Source organism: Orcinus orca, chromosome 1 (assembly GCF_937001465.1).
Source record: "Orcinus orca chromosome 1, mOrcOrc1.1, whole genome shotgun sequence".
Lineage (NCBI taxonomy): Eukaryota > Metazoa > Chordata > Mammalia > Artiodactyla > Delphinidae > Orcinus > Orcinus orca.
In genome coordinates, this window is record NC_064559.1 from 109624467 (window position 1) to 109651221 (window position 26755).

Genomic DNA, 26755 nt, shown 5'->3' on the forward strand with positions numbered 1-26755 from the left:
TGGCTTCCAAACCTTATGCTTATCTTCTTGCTGACGTCACCAGTTCTACTTTTGTGGCTGCTTATTGATGCTCCCAGTAGGTCCCTTTACTCTTCCTTCAACAAACATTTATTAAGCACGTACTATATTATGTGCCAGACTATTCCAGGCTCTGTGGATCCCTCCCCTCAGTCTCTGCTTAGAGGAAGAGACTAGTACAGGACGGAGGCTTAGAGATTATAGGATTGTGTCACCCAGGGGGGACAGAGGTATGCAGAAGTGGCTGTCAGAGCACACAGCAGGACTGTCTAACCCAAATATGGGAGTGAGGGGAGGCTTCCTGGAGGAGATATCTCTAAGCTACGTCTTAAGGGTTAATAGGAATTAATCTGATGGAGAAGGGGTTAAGGAATTCCATGCAAAAGAAGCAACTTGAACAAAGACTAAAAATGAGAGAGAGCATAGAGTATGTGAGGAACTTCCAGTAGTTCAGTGTGGCTGGAGCTCAAATTCAAGATGGAAAGTGGAAAGAGATGATGCAGGAAAGACATAAGTGTATCAGATTGTAAAGGACCTTGCCATGTAATGGGAGTTTGGACATGAGGTAGACGTGGAGGAGTAGTGGATGACTCAGGTTTCTTGCTTGGATCACCGATGGATGGTGGGAACATGGAGAACAACGTCAGAGGAGTAGCTTTGGAGGGATAATAATGGTGTATTTATGTTTTGACATATTGAGTGTAGACATGTCTTAGAGGCAATTGCATTGATGAGTCTGGAGATCAGAAGAGAAGTATTTCAAGATAATGAATTTGGGATTTGTCAGTATATAGCCTGAATCCCTGGGTAGGAATAAGCCCACTTTGGGACAGTGTACAGAATGAGAAGAGAGGAAGCTGAGGATGAAACCCAAAGGGATGAGTCAGTGAAGGAGGAGGATTCTGCAAAAGAGAATGAGAAGGAGCAGTCGGCGTGTTAGGAAGGAAACCAAGAAAATCTTGTGTCATAAGGTCAAGAAAAGAGAAGTTTTAAGAAGAAAGGATTAAACCAACAATTTGAAATACATCAGAAAGGACAAGTAAATTAAGGCATGAGTTAAATCAACAAGGAGATCATTGCTATTACCAAAAATATAGCTCAGTAGCTGAGATAATGACTACTACCACGTTTGAACATCTGCTTGGTGTGTCAGGCACTGTACTAGGAACGTGTCGCCATCTTTAAAGTGCACATCAGCAATTTACATATGGGGGTCACTGGGCTTGGACAGATTAAGGTGCCTTGTCTAAAGTGATGCTTCTATCCAGTGCTTGTCAGGTCTAAATGACGTCAAAGCCTCTTGAACACTTTGCCCTAAGAGAATGGAAGTCATGAAAGATACCAGCACAGCAGAATTTGCCAAGTTGTGTCTTACTTTTAATCTCTATCCTCTATTACCAACTGACAAGGTAAATTATTTTGACTGTAATCATAAATTCTCTAACTCTTGTATATTAACATATCAAAATGAATGGATAAATGTATTTAATGGGATTTACATTATCCATACCACCAGGGGACACATTCTAAACATTTAATGACTGATCAGGCATGGGTACTGACCAATCCGAAAGAATTCCTCACCACTGGATCTGGTCCTAGATGTCCCCTGCTGTGCCACGTGGTTCCCTTTAGTTGCTGAGTAGTGGGGACTTATGGGAAATGGGGAAGGGGCAACAGTGTGGAAGTATTTCAATGTTTTAAAAACCAGTATGGCGGGACTTCTCTGGTGGCGCAGTGGTTAAGAATCCACCTGCCAATGCAGGGGACATAGGTTGGAGCCCTAGTCTGGGAAGATCCCACATGCCGCAGAGCAACTAAGCCCGTGTGCCACAACTACTGAGCCCGCATGCCACAACTACTGAAGCCCACGCGCCTAGAGCCTGTGCTCCGCAACAAGAGAAGCCACCGCAATGAGAAGCCTGCGCACCGCAATGAAGAGTAGCCCTAGCTCAACTCAACTATTGAAAGCCCGCCTTCAGGCACAAAGACTCAACACAGCCAAAGAAAAACAAAAACAAAAACCAGTATGGCCATTTTGTGCATATTAACTTAATGTTAACCTGGATATCCCTCTGTGTGTCTGTGTGTGTGTGTGTGTGTGTGTGTGTTTGTTTTTGTTTCTGGTTCCTTTTTTAAATTGAAGTATAGTTGATTTACAATGTTTCAGGTATACAGCAAAGTGATTCAGTTATACACATATATATTTTTATTCAGGTTCTTTTCCATTATAGGTTATTATAAGATATTGAATATAGTTCCCTCTGCTATACAGTAGGTCCTTATTGTTTATCTATTTTATATATACTGGTGAGTATCTGTTAATACCAAACTCCTAATTTATCCCTCCCCCTCCCTTCCTGTATATCACTTACATATGGTGCTTACTTATAATACAAACTTGGGGAAAAGGTATTCTATGCTTTAATTCTATAACTTACCCTAAATGGGAGGAATGTTTAAAAATAAAGCAGGATTAATTTCAAGTAGTGTTTACCTGGTAAAGTGACAGTGATCCTCAATGGGTGAGAGATGGCAGAAGCCCTCACGGGGCCGTTTGTGTGTAGGGAACTTCTGTCATAAACTTCTACATTACACTGATAAACTCCTGCTTCTTCCTCGGTGGCATCATGGATTAGGAGTTGAGAACGAAATAAAGACTGTGAAACCTTTGTCTTCTTTTGGAACTGGGGTAGGAAGTTCCCCCATTCAATAGTGCCATTATGGGTGATTCGAAGAAGCAGATCAAAGGCTCGAGATCTAGCTGCCTGGAACTGCCATGTCACGGTGAGTAGAACCTTGAGGTCAGAGTAGCGAACACTCACTATGCAGGACAGGTCAAAGGTGTTGGTTAATTTCACTTGTGGTTGACGGCTCATCAGACTAACATGTAAACTTGACTCTGTGGGCAGAAACGTGAAACACAATTTCTAATACATTCAGCAAATCGAGGTACAAGTTGTCCTAGTCATTGCCTCCTCACATTGAACTATGTGTTCATACGCTGGGAGTATCAAATACGTGGGGGTAGAAACTGATTCACAGTACAGTCTGTCCTGAAGTCTGACTTCAATTTTCTGAAGTTGACCCTCTTCTAAAGAGTGTTCTCAGCAGAGACAACAAACAGGCAGTGTTTCTCCAGTCTGCTGCTTAGACAGCTGCCACTGAGTGGGTGGGGTGCTCCCCGGCCCCACTGGCTGGCCTCCTTCCCTCATCCCCACTCCTGGGTGCACCATCACTCTTTTGCACGTGCTCCAAGAGACTCTGCAATCCCAGGGCTGCAGCTGTCAGAAGCCTGAAATGCATGAGGCTCCGCTCCACTTGGCATATCTCTTTTCTAAGTCTATTCCAATTCATACGATTTTGTTTTTAGCCTTGAATAACAACTTACAAGTTGCACTCTAACGATGATCTCTATAAAGATGAGTAAACTTCAGAGATCAGCTGACAGACATGGTAGCCAGAGACTCTGCTCTGTGTCCTGGGGTACACGTACCGTAACTAGGGGATTCAGGGTGACACACAATCGAATTCCACAGCATTCCACTGCAGAAGGAAGATACTGAAGATGCGTAAGTTCAGAAAAGGATTTCCCTGACACTTACTCAGAGGTTTTACAGTGACTGACATCTGAGCCCAGCTCTGATCTCTGGTCTTGCTCCGGGGCATCTCAGACACCCTGCACTCATACGTGCCGCTGTCTGTGATGGTGGTGGAGGTGATCTCCAGCTGGAAGGTGTCCCAGTCCGTCTTCTCCAGCCTTGTGTTGCTGTGCTTATCGAGTTGCCCGTAGAAGGCACCCAGCTGCATGGTGCCGTCCTGCCCCATTCCAGCCACAAACTCCGGCTCTGTCTGGTCTTGTGGGATGTGCCACCACGTCACGGACAGGAGACTTTTAGCTCCACCTACCTTGCAGAGAAGGGTTAACGCCTCTCCTTCCCACACTGCTTGCTTCCTGTTCTTGGTAGACATGACCACATATCTTGCTGTGGATTACAGATTTTAAAAGAAAAAATTATTTCAAGTAAATGAAATTTTTTCTAAAAAACGGTGAAATCTCATTAATTAGGACTTGACAACTTTGTGACAAATCCGATCAGGTTGTTCACTCCTGCACCACCCCCAGAAAAAAAGATTTCATCAACACTTAAATAGTAGAAACAGCAGAAAGAATAGCAGGAGAACTTATTTACACTTAAATAATTTATAATTTGCCCTAATTTTTAGTGATTTGTTCCTTAGGAACATCTAGTTGGGAAAACATCTGGTAATATTTTGTTAAATTAATTACAGTTTGTGTATGAGGCTGAAAGTAATGAAGCCATGTTTAGTTTTTTAGAATTCAGACTTTCACAGTTCAAAATGACCTTCCTCTTCTTACTTACCTTCCCCTAATTGGTATGTATTCTGAACAGTGAAGGAGTATTGTTAATTATATTTCTGTTCAAGATACTGCCATTAAAAAACAATTACTTGGGGGAAAATGTATGTATATATAAATATATATATATATATACAATAAATATATATATACATTTCCCCCCAAGTATTTTTTTAAATATATATATTTACCCATACATATACATTTCTCTTTTTCAAATCATATATTCATTCATATATATTGTTGAAGCGAGATCCTTCCTATATCTGAACTATAGTGTAAAACAATAAATGTAAATCTGGCTTCCAGATGGGAAATTAAAGATGTGTAGAAACGCAGACATTCCTTCAACAGATACTTCCTGTGCAAGGCCTTGTCCTGGGTGCTTTGTGGGCAATGTAAAGATCCCTCAAGCTCATGCATCCTAGGCAGCCCAGCCTCATGCTTCAGGTCAAGGTCACTGTTGTCAGAATTATCCTGGGCAACATAGTGGACCTCTCTACGCCTCAATTTCCTTTCCTGTAAATATGGGGGTAATAATAACACCTCCCTTATGCATTGTGAGAGGACTAAATGAATGGTACATGCAAAGGGCTTACCCCGGCTGGCAAGGAGAAGTACCCAGCAAAGGTGAGCTATTAGCGTTAGTGCATCATGATAGGCACTTTGTGAAAGCAGAGGAGTTCAAAGCCAGAAAAGGAAAACAAAATAGATTTTTTTCAAATTTATTTTTTCTGGCCTTGTGGGATCTTAGTTCCCCGACCAGGGATCAAACCCAGGCCCTCGGCAGTGAGAGCATGGAGTCCTAACCACTGGACCACCAGGGAATTCCCAGGAAAATAAAATAGAACTGGCATTAGAAATTTAAATAGGATCTAAATGAATCTGCAAATTGATCTTCTCTGCTGAGGAAGGAGTTCAGTCTTTAAGCACTTTATGTATAAATGTATATGTTACAAAGGCAGAATGAAGGCTAATGTCCACAAATAGGTTAATATATCTATATCTATTTATCTATCTATTACATATATATAACTTGCTTCCAAATTTTGGGTATTAGAGGCATAATTATACTTAATTTTTTTTTCAAGTTAAAAATAGACTCATGGGCTTCCCTGGTGGCGCAGTGGTTGAGAGTCTGTCTGCCGATGCAGGGGACACACGTTCGTGCCCCGGTCTGGGAAGATCCCATATGCCATGGAGCGGCTGGGCCCGTGAGCCATGGCCACTGAGCTTGCGCTCCGCAACGGGAGAGGCCACAACAGTGAGAGGCCCACGTACCGCAAAAATAAAAAAAAAATAAAAAAAAAGACTCATAACTAAAGTTTAGAAATTAGAGGGGAAATTATTACTCATAATCTCACTACTCAAATATAACCATTATGATTAGTTTCAACCAGCTTCAGTTTTGTTTTGTTTTGTCTTTTTAACTGTGGTTTCCTTAGTTTACTGTGGTCGTTACTGCCTCTCGGTAAGAAGTAACACACTCACCACGCATGCGTAAGGTATACATGCATAGCAGTAGGGAGTACCCTCTTCTGTTTAAAACATTCACGGAGTGATAAAACTCTGCTCATACTTGAAGTAATGGTTTGAGTTCCAAAACCAAATGCTCAACAGGATCTTTAATAAATCTGTTAATAACCTTTTTTTATTCTACGTAAAAAGAAACAGGCTGGACTCCAGCCTGCACGAAGGATTATTTTTAGCTTGGGAAGACCAACTACTTGATAGGCTCGTGATCTGTGTGCCATGAAGCACACCTTTAGGTCTCTTTAGCACAAATTCCTATGTCCTGAGGCTATGAAAGATTTACAGATCTGCTCCAGCAGAGACAGATACACGAAGTTGAGATTTAGCTCTGTGTAAATATGTAAACACGCCTACATAGTTTTTTTCTGAATCCTAGCAAGTCAGAACAAATGTTTAGTGTCAAAATTACCACCAACACACTTCCTGGCTCGCCACTCTAGGCCAAAGCTGTGCGTCTTCACTCCCAGCAAAGGGGGTGATGGAGAAGAGGATGGAAGGGGAATGTTTCTATCTTTGGAGAGGCCTCCAGTGAGCAAGTACAACAAGGATATCTTCATTTTTAGTTTGTTTTTGATTTTGGTTTTTGCAAAACCAAAAATTTGGGGCAATTCATTTTTCTTGACTTTGAATTTAATACCCAGCCCAGAGGATCCTAATATTACTTGCGGATTTATCAGTTTTCTCTCCACACAAAAAGCACTGATAATTCAAACACGTTTAAGGTCACCCAGCCTTCAGAAACTAAACAAGACCTGAGTGGCCTTCCAGATACTCAGACCCATTGGGATAGGCATCTCACGACATCATAACAACATACAGGCAATAGAGTCTGCCCACTATCATTTACTTCTTCTTTTCTTACTCTGAGTCATGCTTTGGTGCAGAATTAAGACTTAGTATCAGTTTAAGATAATAGAGAATTGATGAAAGATGTCGCAGGAGTAGGAGGGGTAACGTGGGTGTTTATTTCCCAGGAAGGGGGCAAGTGTAAGCTCTTGCCTCTTAATCTACTCAAAACACACACACACACACACACACACACACATGCGCGCGCGCGCGCGCGCACGCGCAACAAGGAGACAGAGGGCTTCATTAATACAGGTGTTCTCTGCTGAAAGAATACCCGATGGACAAAAATTAGAAATAACAGCAAATAGAATCAAAGAATCTAAGATGGCAAGAAGGTATTTAAGGACAGTCAGATTAGATGTCATTATCTTACAGTTGAAGAAGCTGAGATTTAGAGGTGAAGTACATAGTGTGTTCATGATCATGGCCCATTTAATGGCTCAGGAATAGGACTCAGGTCTTCAGCTGGTTTGGGTGCTTTCCTTTGCAGTACTCCACTCCACCTCAAAGTGATCTGATTGACACCTGACTTCAGAAGACCTCCCCCGTGTCCATGAAGGCATCCTGTACTCACAAAGGAGGGCATCTAAAAGCAGCCCAATCGTGTCTGGCCCCGACTTCACATACCTGCTGGCTTCCTCAGGTGCACGTAGCTGTCTGGTGACTGTTTTTTCTGGAGCACCTGCCAGGAGCCCATCTGAGCTCTTGTCACCTCTGCCACGGCACATCTGTAGGCACCTTCATCCCTTGGCCCCACAGAGAAGATCTTGAGAGAGAAAGACTTGGGGCTTAACTTTGAAACCTGGAGCTGTCCTTGACTTGCTCTTTCTTGATAGTTTTTCTTCAGACCCAGAACTCCACCAGCATCAATGTGGGCCATTTCAATATCATTGAAGAACCAAGTGCCATGAAGCTGTGGGTCCCGGCCACCGCCCATGACCAGGCAAACCAGTTCTAAGGGTTTTCCTTCAGGAACCGTGCTCTCAGCCGTGATGTTGACTTGAAAATCTCTCACTAGGAAACAAAAGCAAGGCAGATATATAGAGAGGCCACTGCATCTGTCCTTTCAATACCAGAGAGAGATGCTACCTCCTGTTAGGATAGTACAGGGATTGAATTTCATGTGGGAGATCAGTTCTGAGGAGAAGGTAAGCCAAAGAAATGCCTAGAATTAAAAAATGCCCTTGACTACTCTTTAAATCACCTAGAAAGAACAACATACATGATTTTCTGAATGCAATCCTATTAAGCAAGATGTATGCATAATGTGTAAAGTACACAGTAATGTATCTTTTTAAATAAAATATTTTATACTATGTTGAATTGATGTAAATTGTGATTTCTTGCTCTCATTTTTGGCTGAGCATATCCAGTGGAATTTTCCGAAGTTAAAAGCATATGTGATATATGGCAAGTCCACAGCTAACATCACACTTAACAGTGAAAAGCTGAAAGCTTTTCCTCTAAGATCAAGAATAAGACAAGGATGACCACTCTCACCACTTCTATTCAACATAGTATTGGAAGTCCTAGCCAGAGCAGTTAGACAGAAAAAGAAATTAAAGGCATCCAAATTGGAAAAAAGGAAGTAAAACTGTCACTCTTGGCAGATGACATGATCTTACATATAGAAACCAAAAAAAACTCCACCAAAAGATGTTAAAACTAATAAAGAATTTCAGTAAAATTGCAGGATACAAAATCAACATACAAAAAAAAAATCAGTTGCATCTCTATACCCTAACAATGAACTATCCAAAAAAGAAATTAAGAAAACAATCCCATTTACAATAGCATCAAAAGGAAGAAAATACTTAGGGATAAATTTAACCAAGGAGGTGAAAGACATGTACAATGAAAACTATAGAATACTGATGAAACTAACTGACGATGAAACAAATAAATGGAAAGATATCCCATGTTCATGGGTCGGAAGAATTAATATTGTTAAAATGTCCATACCACCCGAAGCAATCTACAGATTCATTGCAATCCCTATCAAAATTCTAATGGCATTTTAAAATAGACAAAAAGAATTCTAAAATTCATATGGAACCACAAAAGACCCTGAATAGCCAAAGAATTTTGAGCAAGAGCTGTAGGTATCACATGCCTGATTTCAAAATACATTACAAAGCTACAGTAATCAAAACAGTATGGTGCTGGTATAAAGCCATATAGACCAATGAAACAGAAAAGAGAACCCAAAAACAAATCCATGAATCTATGTCAATTAATCTCCAATAAGGGTGCCAAGAATACACAACAGGGAAAAGATAGTCTCTTCAAATAAATGGTGTTGAATAAACTGGATATCCACATGCAGAAGAATGAAGTTGGACTCCTATCTCGTGCCATATTAAAAAAATAAACTCAAAATGGATCAAAGATTTAAACATAAGACCTGAAAATGAAAAACTACTAGAAGAAAACAGAAGGGGGAATTCCCTGGCAGTCCAGTGGTTAAGACGCTGCACTTCCACTGCAGGGGGCACAGGTTCAGTCTCTGGTCAGGGAACTAAGATCCCACATGCCACATGGCACAGCCAAAAAAAAAAGAAAAAGAAAAAGAAAAGAAAATAGAAGGAAAACATTCTTGACATTATTTTGGGCAATGATTTTCTGGATATGACCCCACAAGCACAGGCAACAAAAATAAAAATAGATTGTGGGATCGCATCAAACTAAAAAGATCCTGCACACAAAAGAAACAATCAACAGAGTGAAGAGACAATCTACAAAATGGGAGAAAATATTTGCACACCATGTATTTGAAAAAGGGTTACTACCCAAAATGGATAAGAAACTCATACAAATTAATAGCAAACAAACAAAAAAAACACCCCAAATAACTTAATATAAAGACGAGCAAAGGATCTGAAGGGACATTTCTCAAAGGAAGACATACAAGTGACCAAAAATATGGAAAAAGATGCTCATCACTAATCATCAGGGAAATGCAAATTGAAGCCACAAGATATCACCTCACATCTGCTAGGGGCAATTATCAAAAAGACAAAAGATATCAAGTGTTGGTGAGGATGGACAAGAAAAAGGAAACCTTGTACACTGTTAGTGTACAAGGAATGTCAATTGGTATGGCCATGATAGAAAACAGTATGGAGGTTCCTCAAAAACTAAAAGTAGAACTACCATATAACCCAGCAATCCCACTTCCATGTACATATCCAAAGGAAATGAAATCAGTATCTCAAAGAGATATCTGCACCCCTATGTTCATTATTCATAATAGCCAAGATATGAAAACAACCTAAGTGTCCATCAAGGGATAAATGTATGAAGAAAATGTGGTATATATACACAATGGAATATTATTCAGCCATGAAAAAAAGGAAAATCTTGCCATTTTCAAAAACATGGATCAACCTGGAGGACATTTTGCTATGTGAAATAAGCCAGACACAGAAAGACAAATATTGTGGAAACTAAAAATTGACAAAATGAATACATAGAAGTGGAGAGTAGAATGGTGGTTACCAGGGGTTGGGGGAGTGGGGACAATGGGGAGATATCGGTCAAAGGGTACAAAGTTTCAGTTATGCGGGATGAATAAGTTCTGGAGATCTAATGTACAGCATGGTGACTACAGTTAGTAATACTGTGTGGTATTACTTGAAATTTGCTAAGAAGGATCTTAAGAATTCTCGCCACATACACAACACAACCACGTGAGGTGACGGGTATGTTAGTGAACTTCATTGTAGTCATTTCACAGTGCATACAGATATCAAAACATCATATTGCACACCTTAAACGTATACAACTTTTATTGATCTAAATAAATAAAATTTTAAAATAAAGAGTTTTACATTTTTAAAAATTGTTTTCAAAGGGAGGGGAAAGAAGCACATGTGATGTGTCTCCAAAGGACTCCCTGAGTATAATTGGGACACGTACCACCATCAGGACAATTTTTAATAGAATAGAATAACACTCCTAAAAAAAAAGAAAGAAAACTTCAATGATCCACTATTGGATCATTGCTTTTAGCAGGGATATATATGGTTATAGACCTCCTCCTACTGGACCAAAGCCCATGTGGAGAGACCAGGAATCAAAATGGAGGCTTCCTGCTTGCTTTGGCGAAAGTGTCAATGGCTCATGAAGAGTGACACCGTTCCAAGGAAACGGGGTAAGGCGGAAGGAGCAGTGACTAAGACAAGGCTTCACGTTGGCAATAGGCTACTCTGAGGCGCAGGTGTCTGTGGGGAGAGGGCCTTGGAGAGATACACCTGTCTTCAAACGCCAGCTCCAGCAGAGCGAGCTAAGGCAGAGCATTTAGCTGAGGCTCAGGGTCATGTTTCAAAACTGGGGACTTGACTAGTTGCCTCAGAGGGTGGTTGTTAGGACTAAATTCGATAATGTATTATAGATAAAGTGCTTACACAGAGCCTGGCAAGAATGGCAACAAAACTATTTCCATGCATGGCTGTGGAATCTACCTAACATTCAACAGATTTTATCCCATAGAAAACCTCCCGTGGACAGAGCCCCAAATCTGTCCTTACTTATGCTTCCCAGATGACAAAAACAAAATTTACTCAAACTTTCTAATGATTTTTTTTTTTCGCGGTACGCGGGCCTCTCACCGTTGTGGCCTCTCCCGTTGCGGAGCACAGGCTCCGGACGCGCAGGCTCAGCGGCCATGGCTCACGGGCCCAGCCGCTCCGCGGCATGTGGGATCTCCCCGGACCGGGGCACGAACCCGTGTCTCCTGCATCGGCAGACGGACTCTCAACCACTGAGCCACCGGGGAAGCCCTCTAATGATATTTTTGATCCAACAAAAGATTAGAAAAAAACAAAAAGAGAAAACTCCCTCGCGGTCCAGTGGTTAGGACTCCGCGCTTTCACTGCTGAGAGCGCGGATTCAATTCCTGGTCGGGGAACTAAGATCCCGTAAGCCACGTGGCACAGCCAAAAAAAAAAAAAAAAAAAAAAAAGAAGAAAGATATCCAAATACCCACTACTAGCTGTTAATGAATTTCCCGAGAAGATAATTACCTGCTGGATGGACCCTCAGAGTTGTTTGATCTGTCTGCTTTTTCGTGATGGAAGTCCAGGTTTCATCCGGATCCTGAATCCATTCAGTTGCCTCACAGAACAGCTGACCCTGATCTGAGGGCCGAAGTCTCCCTATGGACAGCCTGAAGGTAGTGACCCCAAGCTTGTCGAGCCGCACGTCACCAGCTGCAAACCTCTCTGTATACAAGGGCCCAGGGAGCAGCATAAAATCTTTGGAGAGGGAAATAATCTTGCTGGCTTGGCTTCTTTCTCCATCTTGCATCAGGTACCAGGTGACAGAGAGGTGAGTATGTTGAGCTGTGGCTTTGGATGACTCACAGGTAAGTTCCAATGGCTCACCTTCCTCCTTACTGAGAGTCTGGGAAGTCATGGCAGCAGAGAGGGTATCTGGAATGACTGGATGCAAAGGAATGATTGTAATTGACTGAGTACCTGTCAGACTAGCCTCCTTAGATGAAGATGGTGCCCTGACCCAACATCTGTACAGTACATACTTTGAGTTGGTTTTCCACCAGCCATATGCTTTCCCTATTGCCAACAGGAACATTGGCATCTATATACATACAGACTAGGGAACTCGGCAAAGCTATTGGTTCACTGTTGTACTGACCCTGATTTTACATTTTTAGCATAGGCTGTAACCAATTTAGCTATTCAGACACAGAGGTTTTAAATGGGAAAAGCACTGGGAGCTAGAAGACTATATTCTGATCCTATATTTGTCCCTATTTGACTCCATGAATTGGAGGAAGTTACTTCACTTCCTTGGGCCTTCACCTGCTCCTTTATAAAATAAAGTTCTGAAATAATCTGTTACAATTTATCATTCAGAGCCAAAATGCAACCCTTACCAAAGTTTCGAAAACCATCTTACTACCCTACCATTCTTTCCTTCCTCAAAGGAAATCACACAGCCTAAGTTTATGTGAAAGCAACACTTAGATTCAAAAATGAATGTTTATTGAGCATCTACTCAGAGCTAACCACTGTGCTAGAGAGTGAGGTAAATGTTCTCTTCTCATGGAGCTCAAGGTGAGGTCAGAGAGGGTCATGTAAGTAGCCAATTACCACATAAACTGGGTGAGTACTAATAACAGTAGTGTGAACAGAGCATCAAGAAAGAACAAAGATGGGAATACTGCCTGAGACAGAATGGGTTTCACAGAAGAGGTAATACCTAAACTGGGTTCAGAAGTATATGTAGGAGTTTGCTAGGCTGAAAAGGGAGTAATAAGATATTCTAGGCAAAGGGACAAAAGGGTAATTTCAAATAATATGACCCTTGCCCCATAGGTAACTATGTTAGAGAATGGTAGTTTGAGAGTAATTACTTCCAAGTTAATGACTTACTTCCTATGGTATTAATTATATATAAACATATATTAAATATATTAATACTGGCTCTTCTATCAAGTTAATATTCTGCCTCTGAGAAGAGACATGAGAACTCTCAAAGCTTTGTCTAATGCTGTGCTATTATCGACCTACGAATAGCTGTGGGCAAGGCCTAGGAAGACCACGTACTATCTAACTCTTCATGACAAAGTCGATTGGGAAAATGAATTAAGAGCTTTAGGGAATATGAGATACCTATTTGTGACAAACTCCAAAATACCCAGAGGGGTATGTGGGCTCTTTTGCCAAAACAAACAGCACAATATAAAGTCATGTCACGTTGCAAGGCATCGTGTTGATGGAGAGAATCTGGCTTCTCAGGGGCTGGCTAGAAGAGGAGGGCACACAGCTTACCAATTAGATTCGTCTTTGCACTGTAACTCCCATAGTATTTTCCATCAGTGTTGGGTGTGTGACACTCATACTCGCCGGAATCCTTCATCTGGAGCTTGGCGATGTGCAAAAAGACTGAGTTACCCTGGACCTTCTCCACGTAGATTTCCTTACTTTGCACCCGCTGTGCATACACTGCATAAGAGAAGGTGGCATCCTTGGTGCTAATGATCTGGATTTCTTGGGTCGGGGCTGTCGGCAGGTAAACAGACCACTGGAAATGCTGCTCAGAAGGTCTCCGGTAGCCAGTTACGTTGCAGCCGATGCTAATGGGGTAACCTTCAGCTCTGAACAGCGGTCCTTTCTGAACTGTTACTTCTCTCTGGGCAGTGCTGAGCTTAGCTTGCAAGTAGGAGAAAGAAAGGGGAATAAAAATAGATTAGTGCTCCAGTTCCCAATGTGCCACATTATGTAGCTCCCTGTATTACAATTCTAGAAAATGAGATCGCAGGTTATTAGCTATAATCAACTCAAATGTTCAATACCTTCTTCAGGATGAGGAGCAGTGGAATGGCTTGATGAGTTAATTGTTCTTTTTTTTTTTTTTTTTTTGCGGTACGCGGGCCTCTCCCGCTGCGGAGCACAGGCTCCGGACGCGCAGGTTCAGCGGCCATGGCTCACGGGCCCAGCCGCTCCGCGGCACGTGGGATCTTCCCGGACCGGGGCACGAACCCGTGTCCCCTGCATCGGCAGGCGGACTCTCAACCACTGCGCCACCAGGGAAGCCCGAGTTAATTGTTCTTTTATAAGTTTAACTTCCATAGTAATCTCTAGTCTCTTAAAAAAAAAATGTTTAGCTTCATCAATGTAACATGACCACTTTCATAAAACATATCTGCTTATCTAAGTGCACCTGAAGTAAATACGATGTATAATAATTCACCTTTTACATTATTTTAGGGGAAAATTCCTCGATATACTTCCTCAAGCCTCCAATTGCTAGGTACCTGTCATTGAGCTTTTCTCACAGAAATGATTGCTGGAGAGGCAGAGTTTATGGCACTGCTCCTGGTGCCATGCTTTTTCCTGCTGGTTGGTTGGAAATATCTGTAGCTCCCGGCCAGGTGTGATGCAAGACTAGCTAAAATTAGCATCTGAAGAAGCAGCAGCACTTCCTTTCTATACCGTGGAGGGTTTTTCATTTTGTAATTTTTTAAAGAGCCACTACAGCTTTGTTGAAAAGCTTCATACAAGATGACTGTCAAGTCCAACAGGATCTGGGATCAGATTTAGTTTAGTTGTTCTCTTACCCAAAGTTTTCAGTTGGGACCACTATGGAATGTTTCTTGTTGGGACAAATCTTAAGTATTAGGTTTAAAGGAGAAAATCTTATTCAATGGTAACATTTCCTTTGACATACACCTTTTCAAAATCAAGACTTTTTTAGAAATTAAAAGGTATGTATTTATTTATTATGTTAACATTAAAGCCCAGTTTATTTTGTGTAACAGAAAGAACAAAGAACAAATGACAGAGATGCCACAGGGTGAGCTAGATCTTTCACTCGGGGCCTAGGGCCCAGTGGAAAGACATCAGAAGAGTCCAACAGGGAGCAATTGCTGGTATTACAGAATTAACAGAATAGAGTTCATAAGTAGGCATGGAAGAAGCAGAGCATCTGCTGAATTTGTTGAATCCACAAGGACAAAGAGTAAAGGAGACCAGAGTGAAAAAAAAGTGAGAGAGGGGAAAATGACATTACAGAGACCATGAGTATAGGCTGAGTATTTTAGAATGAAGACAATTCTGATAGGAGGGGACCTGCAAAAAAATAGGGAGAAAGGGTAAGAGATCACCTGATACAGTCAACTAAAAATTGCATATGGATACAATCAATGCAAAACTGGAAAACAAATATGCAATCAGTCAACCAATCACACAAATTTCCAGTAATCATTTAAAATATACTAATTTATTCATAAATCCCAGTTAATGTGATATATGTATGTTATGCTCTTTTTGTAATAAGCATTTAGGAATAGAAGTTGGACCATATGAGAAAAAATTTTTAATTTTTTTTCAAAACAGATGACTTTTTATTGAAGTATAGTTGATTTACAATATTGTGTTAGTTTCTGGTGTACAGCAAAGTGATTCAGCTACACACATATATATATTCTTTTTCAGATCCTTTTCTATTATAGGTTATTACAATATATTGAATATAGTTCCCCATGCCATACAGTAGTAAAATTTTAAAATATTATTTACCAAAAAATTGTACTACAAAGGCAATTTAAAACATTGTCAGCAATGCTAGCCAGGCTTAGAGACATACATCTTAGAGAAACGTGAGCACTGCACCAGGCTACACGTGAAAAAGTATCCACAGCAGCAGTGTTCATTACAGCCCCCAAACTAGAGACCATTCATATGTCCATCAACAGTAGAACAGGCAGACTGTGGTACATTCATAAAATGGAATCTTATACAGAAAGGAAAGTGAGTGAATTGCAACTGGTTGCAGAAACGTGGATCACTGTGTTTAATGAAAGATGCTGAACACTTTAGAATCTTTTTGACTATACTCTCCATAAAATTTAAAGAAAGCCAAGAAAACCACACTGTATTGTTTAGTGATGCAAACGTAATGGGTAAAACTATTAAAAAAAAAAGCTAGGAAGTAGGTACCACGAAAGTCAGCAAAGTGATTGTGTGTGTGTGTGTCTGGATGGGACATGTGGCAAGGTGGGTGGGTGCTTCTAGTGCCCTAGCAATGTTCTATTTCTTGACCTGCATAGTGATTACATGGTTTTTACTTTTTATGTATTAGTTAAATTGCACATTTATGTTTTATTAACTTTTCTTATATGTTATATTTCAAGATAAAAATGTTTTAAAAAATATGATTTCTGAGGTACCACTAAGATGTTTATGTCAGGACATGTTTCCACAATGTTATTTTTGGTGTCTAGGCAACACTTAACATTTTTTATGACTTTTCGGAGAGATGGTACCACATGTGAAACATTTTATTTTGAAAACTAGCACTTCATTTTCTACTGCTTCGCCTACTAATTCAATAAATATTTGTTCAATCACTTATAGTGTTTCTGATGCTTCAAGGACTAAGATATGAAGATGAGTTTGGGATAGTCTCTGACTTCTTGATTTTACAGTTTATTCAAGTAGGGTGGTAGTCATCTGTCCTGGAAAGAAATATGATAAAAGCGCTTTGAGGAATTTGAAGGAAGGAGACATTACATTTTGGGGGATGGAAATAGGTAAGGTGTATGGAAGATATAGTATTAAAAATGGACTTTGGAGAAGGTTATGACAAGTTAAGTGGAGAGACAGGGCCTTTTAGGTGAAAGAGATTTCATGAAAAGACTGTATAAGTAGTAATCAAAAGAATTGTTCAGGAAATAGAGAGTAATCAGTTGGATTAAGGGGAGAGTTACATGAAGATTAATAGAAAGAGGTAAAAGTGGGTAGGAATTTTGAGTCCAAAGCATGAAGGGCTTGACTATCATGTTTAAAAGTTTGGACTTGATTGATTAGGCAATGGGGAACCCACTGAAAGTATTTGAAAGGTCTTAGTAAAATTAACCTGAAGTGTGTAGGATGATGGAGTTAGAAGTAGACATCAGGTAATGATAGTAGCCCAGAAGAGGAGTGATAAAGGCAATAGAAATGGAAAGAAAGTGGCTATAATTTAAGAGCCACTGTGGAGATAAGATCTATACAGTTTTTCAGTGTCTTAGATGCTTGGAAGTAGAAGGGGTAGATGGAGGGATGGAAGGCAGGAGGAAATCAAAGATGATACCAGGTTTTGTAAGGGTGACTGGGAGTAATGGCACTGTTTACAGGAATAAGGATCTCAGGAAAAGGTACTGTTGTGTACCTTCGAAGGTGAAGGAGAAGATGGTGCATTTAATTTTGGAAATATTAATTAGAGTACCATGGAAAAATCAGGAAGGAAATCCAGCAAACATTTGGAAATAATATTTAAATATGTCTATATCTGTAGCTATATCTATCTATCTATACTTTAAAATCTACTCAACCCTTTGAAAATATTTGTAATCCAGTCCTCTTAAGAACTCTGAGATGTTCCCATATTTAGCAATGTCAAAGTTGTAAATGGTACAGCCAGAACTGAACTTGGATTTACACATGTCAAATTCCTGGCTGTGTCCATTGTTTCCTCACTGCTTCCTGTAAATGCTTGTTAACTAGGGAGAGTTCTGGGCTGTAGATGCAGATTATGTCAGTTACATGTAAGCACTGGGAAGCGTTCGGGAATGTAAGGAGAGGGCTGAAGAGAGATTATTAGAGGATCTCTCTCTTTAGGGGATAGGATGAGGAACAAAACCTACAGAAGGAAGAATCAGGGAGGGAAGAATCAGGTGGCAGGGCAGCAAGGACGCAGTAGCTTGAAAACCAAAGGAGCAAAATGGTCCAAGCAGAAAGAGCTTGTCAGCACTGCTGAATGCGGCTGAGAGGGTAAGGACTCTAAAGGCAGATGAAAGTCTTTGTAGTTTGATGAGGAGGAGGTCAGTGGAAATCTTTGTAAAAGAGATTTCCATAGAGCAGAAGCAGAGTATTTCAAGGGTAAGAAGCAACTGCAAGAAGCATAAACTACTTCAAGAAGCGTCATGGAGAAGGGAAAGAGAATTGGGTGGCATTTAGAAAGAGTAGATGGACGTGGGCAGAGCAGTGAGGGAGGATAGACACAGGTACCTCTACATGTCTACGGGCAGAGGAGCTGTAGAGGGGAGACATGGATGAAGCCAGAGAGAGGATGATGAATGGCATAAGGTGCTAGTAGAGGCAGGAGGTCAAGAACATGATTGGGAGGGTACTCAGAAAAGTGGAAGAAACAGTGTGAAGGTTTAATAGGTATTGTGGAGATAAAAAGGAATGACTGACAGAGGCCAATTCAAATGGCCATGCATGGGGAATCATACATACACTGAAGCATCTTATTATACATCTGTTTCCTGTGGGATGTTGTACATATCTCTCCTCCTAAAGAGTGAAATACCTCAGAGGACTGACCCGTTGCTTTCTCTTTTAATAGACAGAGGGTTAGGCACCTCTGCACAGCAGGTCAGATTCTTGTTGACTGATGGACACAGAGCTTGGCATTGACATACTGCATTGGAGTCCCATTTTTGTAACACGAAGAATTCCCTAATGGTGTGGACTTTTTCCAAAAACATTAATCGGATTGCCAAATTTTCTACTTCAGTATTATTTGAATGGAAGCTATTTGACCTATATAAAATGTGGCCAACGCCTGGCCACTTTTGATACGCAAAAACAGCAACTTCCAATGCTTCCACCTTATACAAAACCTAGCTGGAGAACACCAAACACAACAAGCGACTTCTCTTTCTTTACCCATATAAAATCCCTTTTTGCTTGGAGGCTGAGAATGCTTCCATCCATAATTCAGTGGATTTTTTTTTTTTCGTGAATGCAGCCCCAGTAAGACAAACAGTAGCCCCTCCCCAGGACCCTCCCATGTTAATGACTTTTATCTGTAGGGCAGCTATTCAGGGTGAGGGGTGACAGACCAATCAGACAAGGCTAAGTCTAAGAGCTCATTTACCCGTGACATTAACCTCATCTGGCCCCATATTCTAATAGGATTCATCAGTCTCTATATATTTATTTAAAAAATTAATTAGGACAAGGTATACATTTGCTAAACAATGCAATTGGTCATCCATCATTTAATTAATTTCCTTCATTTTTCCCTCTGTATTTGTAATGACAGATAGCAGGCTTCCAAAATTTTTTTCAAGTTACTTCCTGATATATATGTTTTTCACATAAAAACTGTGGCTCTACACAAAAGTTGTGCTTAGGAAGAGTTTAAATTTAGAAGAAATAAGTATATAACCCAGTTTAGGTAATGGTTTAAATGGGGTATGGAAAGGCTTGAAGCTTCCCCTTTTTGAACCTTGGTTATTACTCTCCTTTTCCCAGGCCTTTCCTCTTACTCACCAGGGAAAAAAAAAAGACAAAGAGAGAATTTGCAGTGGTCTGACTTACTGCACAATGTAAGCCCAGTTTCCCCACACACAAGCCAAACACACGGTTCACAGACACAAAGCACAGACACTTGAGAATCACACTCAGACACCTGAACAGGACACCAGCCAACAGTCCCCAAAGGGCCGCACCAGTGAACCTAGTCATTAACGTCTGCCAAGCCAGTCTAGTGGGCACTGATTACCCAGCAACTGGTCCCAGTAACCTCCTGCAGGCCACCTCTCACCCCGGCAGGTCCCATATCTGATCTTTACCTTACACTACCCAATGTCTTTTGAGCCATGAACCCCATTCAACTCAAGCCAAGGTTTATTAAGCACCCCGTTGAGCTGAATGCTGCACCCTTTTCATGTATTAGCCACAGCCTTGGTCACACTGATTCTAAGCTCTTTTAGTTCCCCTATTGTCCAAGTCCCTTCACTAACTCCATCCAGTCTCTTTAAAGCAGAAGTTTTAAACTTGGGTCCACATGGGGGATGAAAAGATTCATAAACTTGGGTGGGAAAAAAAACCCACATCTTTATTTTCACTAATCTTAATGGAAATTTAGCATTTTCTTCAGTCATGAATGTAGACAATACATCATAGATATTTTCACATCACACCACATCTATTGCAGATATCTTGAAATATTGTTCATACTCATTACGACTTTGAAGTTTGGTGGTTCATAGACCACCTCCAGATCTTCTTATGTAATACATAAATAATGAAGCAAATAAATGACTACATCAAAATTTACTTGAAAGTATTTCAATAACCCTATTTCAATATGATTGATTTTCCCTATAATCGTATACATTTTAATTCACACATTTAAAAATTATTCGAAGTTGGGGTCTGTGGGCTTCACCAGATGCTAAGAGAACCCAGAGCACTAAAAAGTAGCTGCTACCTGCTCTGTCTGCTCTGAGACTATTTCATTCCTTCCCCAGTTCATCTGTTCACGCATCTCCCCCCAAGCTTCCCCTTTCGCCATCCTGTTCAACCATGTACAAATGCCCCTGGGCCAGCTGAGGTCCTTCCACTTGCCCCTCAGCAGAGCCAAGTGAATCTTCCTGCCCCTTTCTCAGGCTCTTAGTAGTCACTTCCCACTTCATCTCACAGATGAAGTCCAGAACCTTCTTTTAGGTTAGCCTAAAACTCCTAAGTGCTCTCATGACACTTCCTTCCATCCGGCCACATCCCCAAGGCACATTTATCTAGACAAGTTCTAACATCAGGCATCACCTCTCAGTCTGAGGAGTTAAGCCTCTTCCTATCTCCAGGGATGAGTTAGCCCAAGAACATAGGGTGGAGGCAGGGCCAGCAAAATCAGCAGCTCTGGCCACACACACAAATGTAAAAACCAGTGGGATCAGATTCATGGGACTCAACCTCACATTGCACCTCCTGGAACTCAAGGATGTCTAGGTAGCCAAGACCATCATCAAAAGTCAAAAATGATTGCCAGCACCAGAGATGTGTGGCATGGTTTTTCCTGTAGAGACCAAATTGTCCCATTTTATCATCCAACAGTCTCCATTTGACTAGCTCCTTGACAACAGTAACCTACAGAATGATGACACTTACTCAGAAAGAGAAAAAAAGATGCCACCCGTGGGAAGCGTGCCATTTGGACCAGCAGAGACCTTTCCTGGTGGTGTCACTGAAGTTGCTCAGACGCCGAGTGACAGATGTTGCGCTCGCACTACAAAGATAAAGAGGAAGCGATGGTGTGGTTTCCAGCCCACTGAGAAACAGAGACGGCTTACCAAGAGCAATACAGTTTGCTTTACACGGCTCTTTGCTAATCATTCACATTTACCTACTTATGAAGTTATCTTCATGGGTAGGTAAACATAGATAGATAAAAATAAGAAAAGATGAGTCTCCTCCTGGTTAAATACATATCATTAGGTAATGATACGGGAATTTAAGTAAACAGAATAAATAATCAAGCAGCAATTTTCTCTTCTTAGCCCTTACCTCGCCTCCCATCTTGGCAGAGAAAAGGACTGAGAAACGAGAGAAGCGCCCTTAGAAGACATGAACCTGGGGAGACATGCGGTGATGGTGACGATAACACACTCTAGGTGGGTGTGCCTGGGTCTGCACAGACTGTATTTTTAATAGTTGATCTTAGAACAGTGAATTAATCTTTTCTAACCCTCATCGACAAAAGGGAGATACTAACAATATGTACCCCATAAGATTGCTGTGAGAATTGAATGAACGAATTCACTGAAAGCACTTAGAACAACATCTAGTACATAGAAAGCGCTCAATGCATATCAGCGACATTTAAGGGAATCGTCATCTGCCCAGCATGGGCCTGGGCACCAAGGATGGTGGGGGAGTGACTTCGCAGACTAGGATTAAGTTAGCCTGGCCCCGAACCCAGGCCAACTTAATCCTACTCTGCGAAGACAAGAACATACACGGGACGAGCTTACTGAGGACGTCAGTTCCCCAGGCCGAGCCTCCATTTAGATGGGTCAGTAACAGCCTAGTCTGCTTCAGGCCACAGTTGCGGCAGATCCCTGTTCCATCCACCTTTCCAACAATTTTTTTTAATCTTCTGGGTGCTATTGTAAGTGCTGCACATACGAAGCCTTTGTTCTCAGGAAACTTCCGTTTACTCAGATAACCACAAGGTAATTTTGGAAGCACATCAGTGGGGCACCTAAAGGGAGTGGGGGGAAGTGAGTGGGTGGGAGGGAGGGTCAAGATTGGCTGGGCCACATGAGACAACCGGGGAGGAAGGGGGACCGAGGTGCAGTTGGGGAGAAACAGTCCAGCATGGATAATGACACACCAGCTGTGCCCTCCTTTTGGAGTAAAGTTTGAGGCTGGTGTGAAGGGAGAAGAAGGTGCATTCAGAAAAGGCTGGTTTTCTTTAGGTCCTTGGAGATCTGGTATGATTCTAATAGGCAGAGAAGAGAGAAGAAAGGACATTCCACTAGGGAGGAATGAAATGTATAAAGGTACCGAGGCAGGGATGTACAGGCTGTATTTAGGGAACAATTAAAGGGCAGTTTACCTAGAATGGCAATTTCAAACTACCTCTCCAGGCCGTTAACCATAATATCAGTGGGGCTTGAAGTACAAGAATTTTTTCACCATTGCAGTTGGAGAAGGCATGGGTCACCCCCCAGGCACCAAAATTTACTGTATCAGTTAGTTATTGCTGTATAACAAATAGAAAACTTTGGCGGCATACAACAGTAAAGATTTATTTTTGTTCACAAGCCTATGGGGTCAGCCGATGGGAGCTGGATGGTCTAGGATGGCCTTAGCTTGGATCCCTCTGACAGCCCTCGAAAAGGCTAGCCTGGGCACATTTTCACAGTGATGTCAGGGGTCCAAAAGGACTAGGGGAAACATATCAGTACTTTTTAAAGCTTCTACTTGCATCATGACTGCATGCCTTCTACAAGCATCCCTCAGATGAAAGCAAGACACATGGCCAAGTCCAAAAGCAAGAGATGGGTTAATGGACTCCATCTCTTTAGTGAAGGGAACAGCAAAGTGGCAAGGCCAAAGGAGAGGTAGAGAACTGGGGCCATCAATGCAATCAATCTGCTACGTGCACTGAAAAGAGAATTATTTTAGAAATAAGCATTGACCACAGAGACAATCATTGGCAATACTACAGAGGACGCTGTATTCCTGAAATACATACAACTAAGTAAATGCTATGCAAGTTCTCCTTCTTGGCTGTTGCCAAGTTTTTTTTTTTCTTTCTATTTTCGTGGCTCCATTTCTGCCAGAATTTAACATTGACAGGGTGATGTCGCTTCTTTTCTGGAGGGAAAAAAAAGAAGCTTTCTGTTATCAAGGGGAAAAGAAAAAAAGAAGAAAGAAAAAAATAGAGCCAGTGAGAGAGACAGTTATTCTATTACCTTGGGAACCACTGCAGTGCATTGCAATTTTATCAGTTGAAAGGAATGTAAAAATAGAGTTCCTGATTCAGATGGAGGGAGAAGGCCAGTGCTGGACAAAGCAACACAAGGATGTACTAAAGAAAAAAAATCCTTTCTGAAGTTCCTAGAAGATTAATGAAAAGTGATGTCTTTTTTTCAGGTTCGACATGCTCAAATATTAATTCCATAAAATTATAGAAATTGCAAGTATCGTGGATTCCTAAGCATTCAGGCCCAAGAAATATTTAAACGGGTACCTTTTACATGTCAGGTTCTGTGCAAGGCATTTTCACATATGCACTGTTATAGAATAACTCACATCACTATGTGATAGGTATTACTAATACCATTTTACAGGTGAGAAAACTGAGGCTCAGAGGAATCAACTAACCTAGCCAAGACTGTATGGCTAGGAAATGGGTGCATTCTATGGCTGCCTTCTTACTTGTGGCTCAGTGCTCTATTAGCTTGCCATTCGCAAGCTTTCAGAAGGCAGAATATGTAGGACAGTGAGTGACTGCAGGATGGAAAAGAAAACCCCGAAGGGGTCAGCAGGAAGCTGATCAGGATTTTGCCCCTTTTTCTACCTGAACTCCTATAATTCAGGTCAAAGTGATCGATACCCCACAGGTGTGGGACTTGCCAAGGTGTAAGGAAGCCCTGGGGCTAAGCCTCGTTTCTCTATGTATGGAACACCAAGCAGTGACACCACAGGAAGGGATCACAGCGAGCTCAGTCAATCCCTCATAGAACTGTGGAAGAAACGGCGTCCTCAAGCGGGCCTGGTTACAACTTGGCCCACCAAGCTGTACTTCCCACCAGCCTGGCTGTACCAGGAGCTGACAGTTAGTTAACCAAGGCTAAGAGCTTTTCCACGTGTGTGGTAACTCCTCCTGTCTGTGGGGAAAAGCCTGAACTAGATTCCTGTGGGCAGAGGCAAAGGCCAGAGCATGGGAAGAGGGGTGGAGAAGGAGGTGGGGACTAGAGGATGGTGGCAGCAGAGAAAGAGCAACAGATGGGATTCCCGGGCCATTTGCTGTTTCCGAATACTCCCTTGGGAAGAGCTACTTCTTAAATTCCCTATTAGGGAGTAGCTGACAACGAACTCTGATTTTAAAAAAAGGAAGGGAGGGCTCAGAATAAGTCCCAAAGAAAAGAAGGAAGGAGAATAGGAAGTTCACTTTACCTGGGCGTCGGGTACGGGTGAACCCCTGAGATACAGTTGCCCCCTCATGGCTTCCTTGGCCCATAAAGCAGCTCAGGTGCCTCCTACCCTATTAAATAGACACATTTTCACCCTAGTTTCAAACCGCCCCCTCTTCCTTCCCCTCTTCAAATGTGGGACAGTTTCCCGGTGTTCTGTATCCTGCTTGGTTTCCTAACTTGCTGGTACTTCGGCCCACCACGATCTGGGCTTGGTTCCACCCAAACATCCAAGGTCACAGCGGCGGACACTGCTCAGCTCTCCCTTGATTTGGTCCTTCTGGGGCACAAGGGAGGACCGACCATTGGCAAATCTGCTTGGAATTCTTTACTACCACCTCTGATACCACGCTCTGGCCGGGATTTTCTCTCTCCCCTTTGGAAGTTCCTTCTTAGTCGTCTTCTCGGTGGACCCCTTCTCCAGGCTCCTGTCATCAGCCCTTTGCTCCCCTCGCTGCTTCTGCCTCTCATGCCCCACCTGTATAAGGACAATCACCAATCTGTCTCCACCCGCAACTTCTCCCTTAAGCTCCAGGCCAATTATCTAGCTGTGTCGAACATTCCCACTTGAAGGTCCTGCAGAAAACTTAAATTGCGTCCAAAGCTGAGATCACTGTTTCCTTCTTCACTGGTATTTTCCACCGTGGTGACTGCACCAGCATCTACCCAGACCCACGGCTGGCCTCCACACTCCATATCTAGTTATAAAGTCCTACCAGTTTTTCCTAAAATCCTTAATGAATTCATTCTACCTGCTGCTGTCGCAATTGAGAGCTGCGATTTTTCACCTGGATTAATGCAGTTCAGTTCATCTTCCAACCTTGTCTGCACCCCGGCCCCTTCCACCAGAGTAATCTAAAGTGCAAACAGAGCCATGCACTGTCCTGATTAAAGGTTTTCAATGGCTCCCCCAAACTTCTAGACGATCAAGTCCAAACTCCTTGACTTGACCTTTACGAGCTGACCCTTGAGAACTCTCTCCTACCACCTCACCCTTCAGACACAGAATCTCTGTATTTCTCTGAGCGTATCTTACCATCCTCTCTCTTTAACTTTGTATATGCTATCCCCTCTGCTTAGAGCCCACTCTACCTGGTATATGCCTATTCATTAAAAAAGTTTTAAATCTAGGTTTGCACCTCCTATGCGAAACCTTTCTTGACACCTTAGAAAGTTCACCATTCCCTCTTCTATCTCTGTCAGTGAACTCCTATAATTTTACTTACTATATGTAATAAAGTGAATTATTTACATGCCTGCCTCTCCTGCAAGACCATGAATTTCCTAAGGGCAGGGGCCAGTTCTTACTCATCTTTCTATCTCTTCAAAAAATACTGAATGGCTAAAATAGTCAGGCACTGTAGCTGGTATAGTGATTTAGAACACGTACAGACTTTGGAGTCAGAAAGACCTGCATTCAAATCTCGAGCAAATTAGTTTCTTTAAGTCTCAATTTCCTCATCTATAAGAACAGGGACAGTAACAGTAGAAACTCATAATTAGAGCTGTTAGTTGATCAATTAACAGAAAAGTCAGGTGAAGACAGGAATCATAAAAAGACACTTAAATTTCTCAACAGTTTTATTTTCACCTCAATCATATACATATATATTTGTTCACCGATCTCTTAACACAGGCCCAGGTCTTTCCTTTGAGTGTAGGTCTGTTGTCTGGAGTCTCCTCACTTTTTTGCATAAAGCAAACCTATGTCTTTTGCTACAACTTTCAGGTTTGTTTTATTTTTATTTATTTATTTATTTATTTTGCAGTACGCGGGCCTCTCACTGTTGTGGCCTCTCCCGTCGCGGAGCACAGGCTCCGGACACGCAGGCTCAGCGGCCATGGCTCACGGGCCTAGCCACTCTGTGGCATGTGGGATCTTCCTGGACCGGGGCACGCACCCGCGTCCCCTGCATCGGCAGGCAGACTCTCAAGCACTGCGCCACCAGGGAAGCCCTGTTTTATTTTTTATTTTATTTTATTTTTTTAAAGTCTTTATTGAATTTGTTACGATTTTGCTTCTGTTTACG

General features: G+C 41.8%; 1 protein-coding gene across 1 annotated transcript in view; it reads right to left on the minus strand.

The window, feature by feature from the left end:
* CD101 (CD101 molecule) overlaps window positions 1-21448 on the minus strand; it is a 36772-nt gene extending 15324 nt beyond the window's left edge. Inside the window, exons 1-6 of the mRNA XM_004263243.4 lie at window positions 21190-21448; window positions 13576-13956; window positions 11806-12222; window positions 7409-7795; window positions 3624-4004; window positions 2516-2920 (exon numbers count right to left, since the gene is read on the minus strand). Coding sequence (XP_004263291.1) covers window positions 2516-2920; window positions 3624-4004; window positions 7409-7795; window positions 11806-12222; window positions 13576-13956; window positions 21190-21232 — 2014 coding nt within the window. The 5' untranslated portion in view covers window positions 21233-21448. The remainder of the gene's footprint in view (window positions 1-2515; window positions 2921-3623; window positions 4005-7408; window positions 7796-11805; window positions 12223-13575; window positions 13957-21189) is intronic.
* Window positions 21449-26755: the final 5307 nt, after the last annotated feature.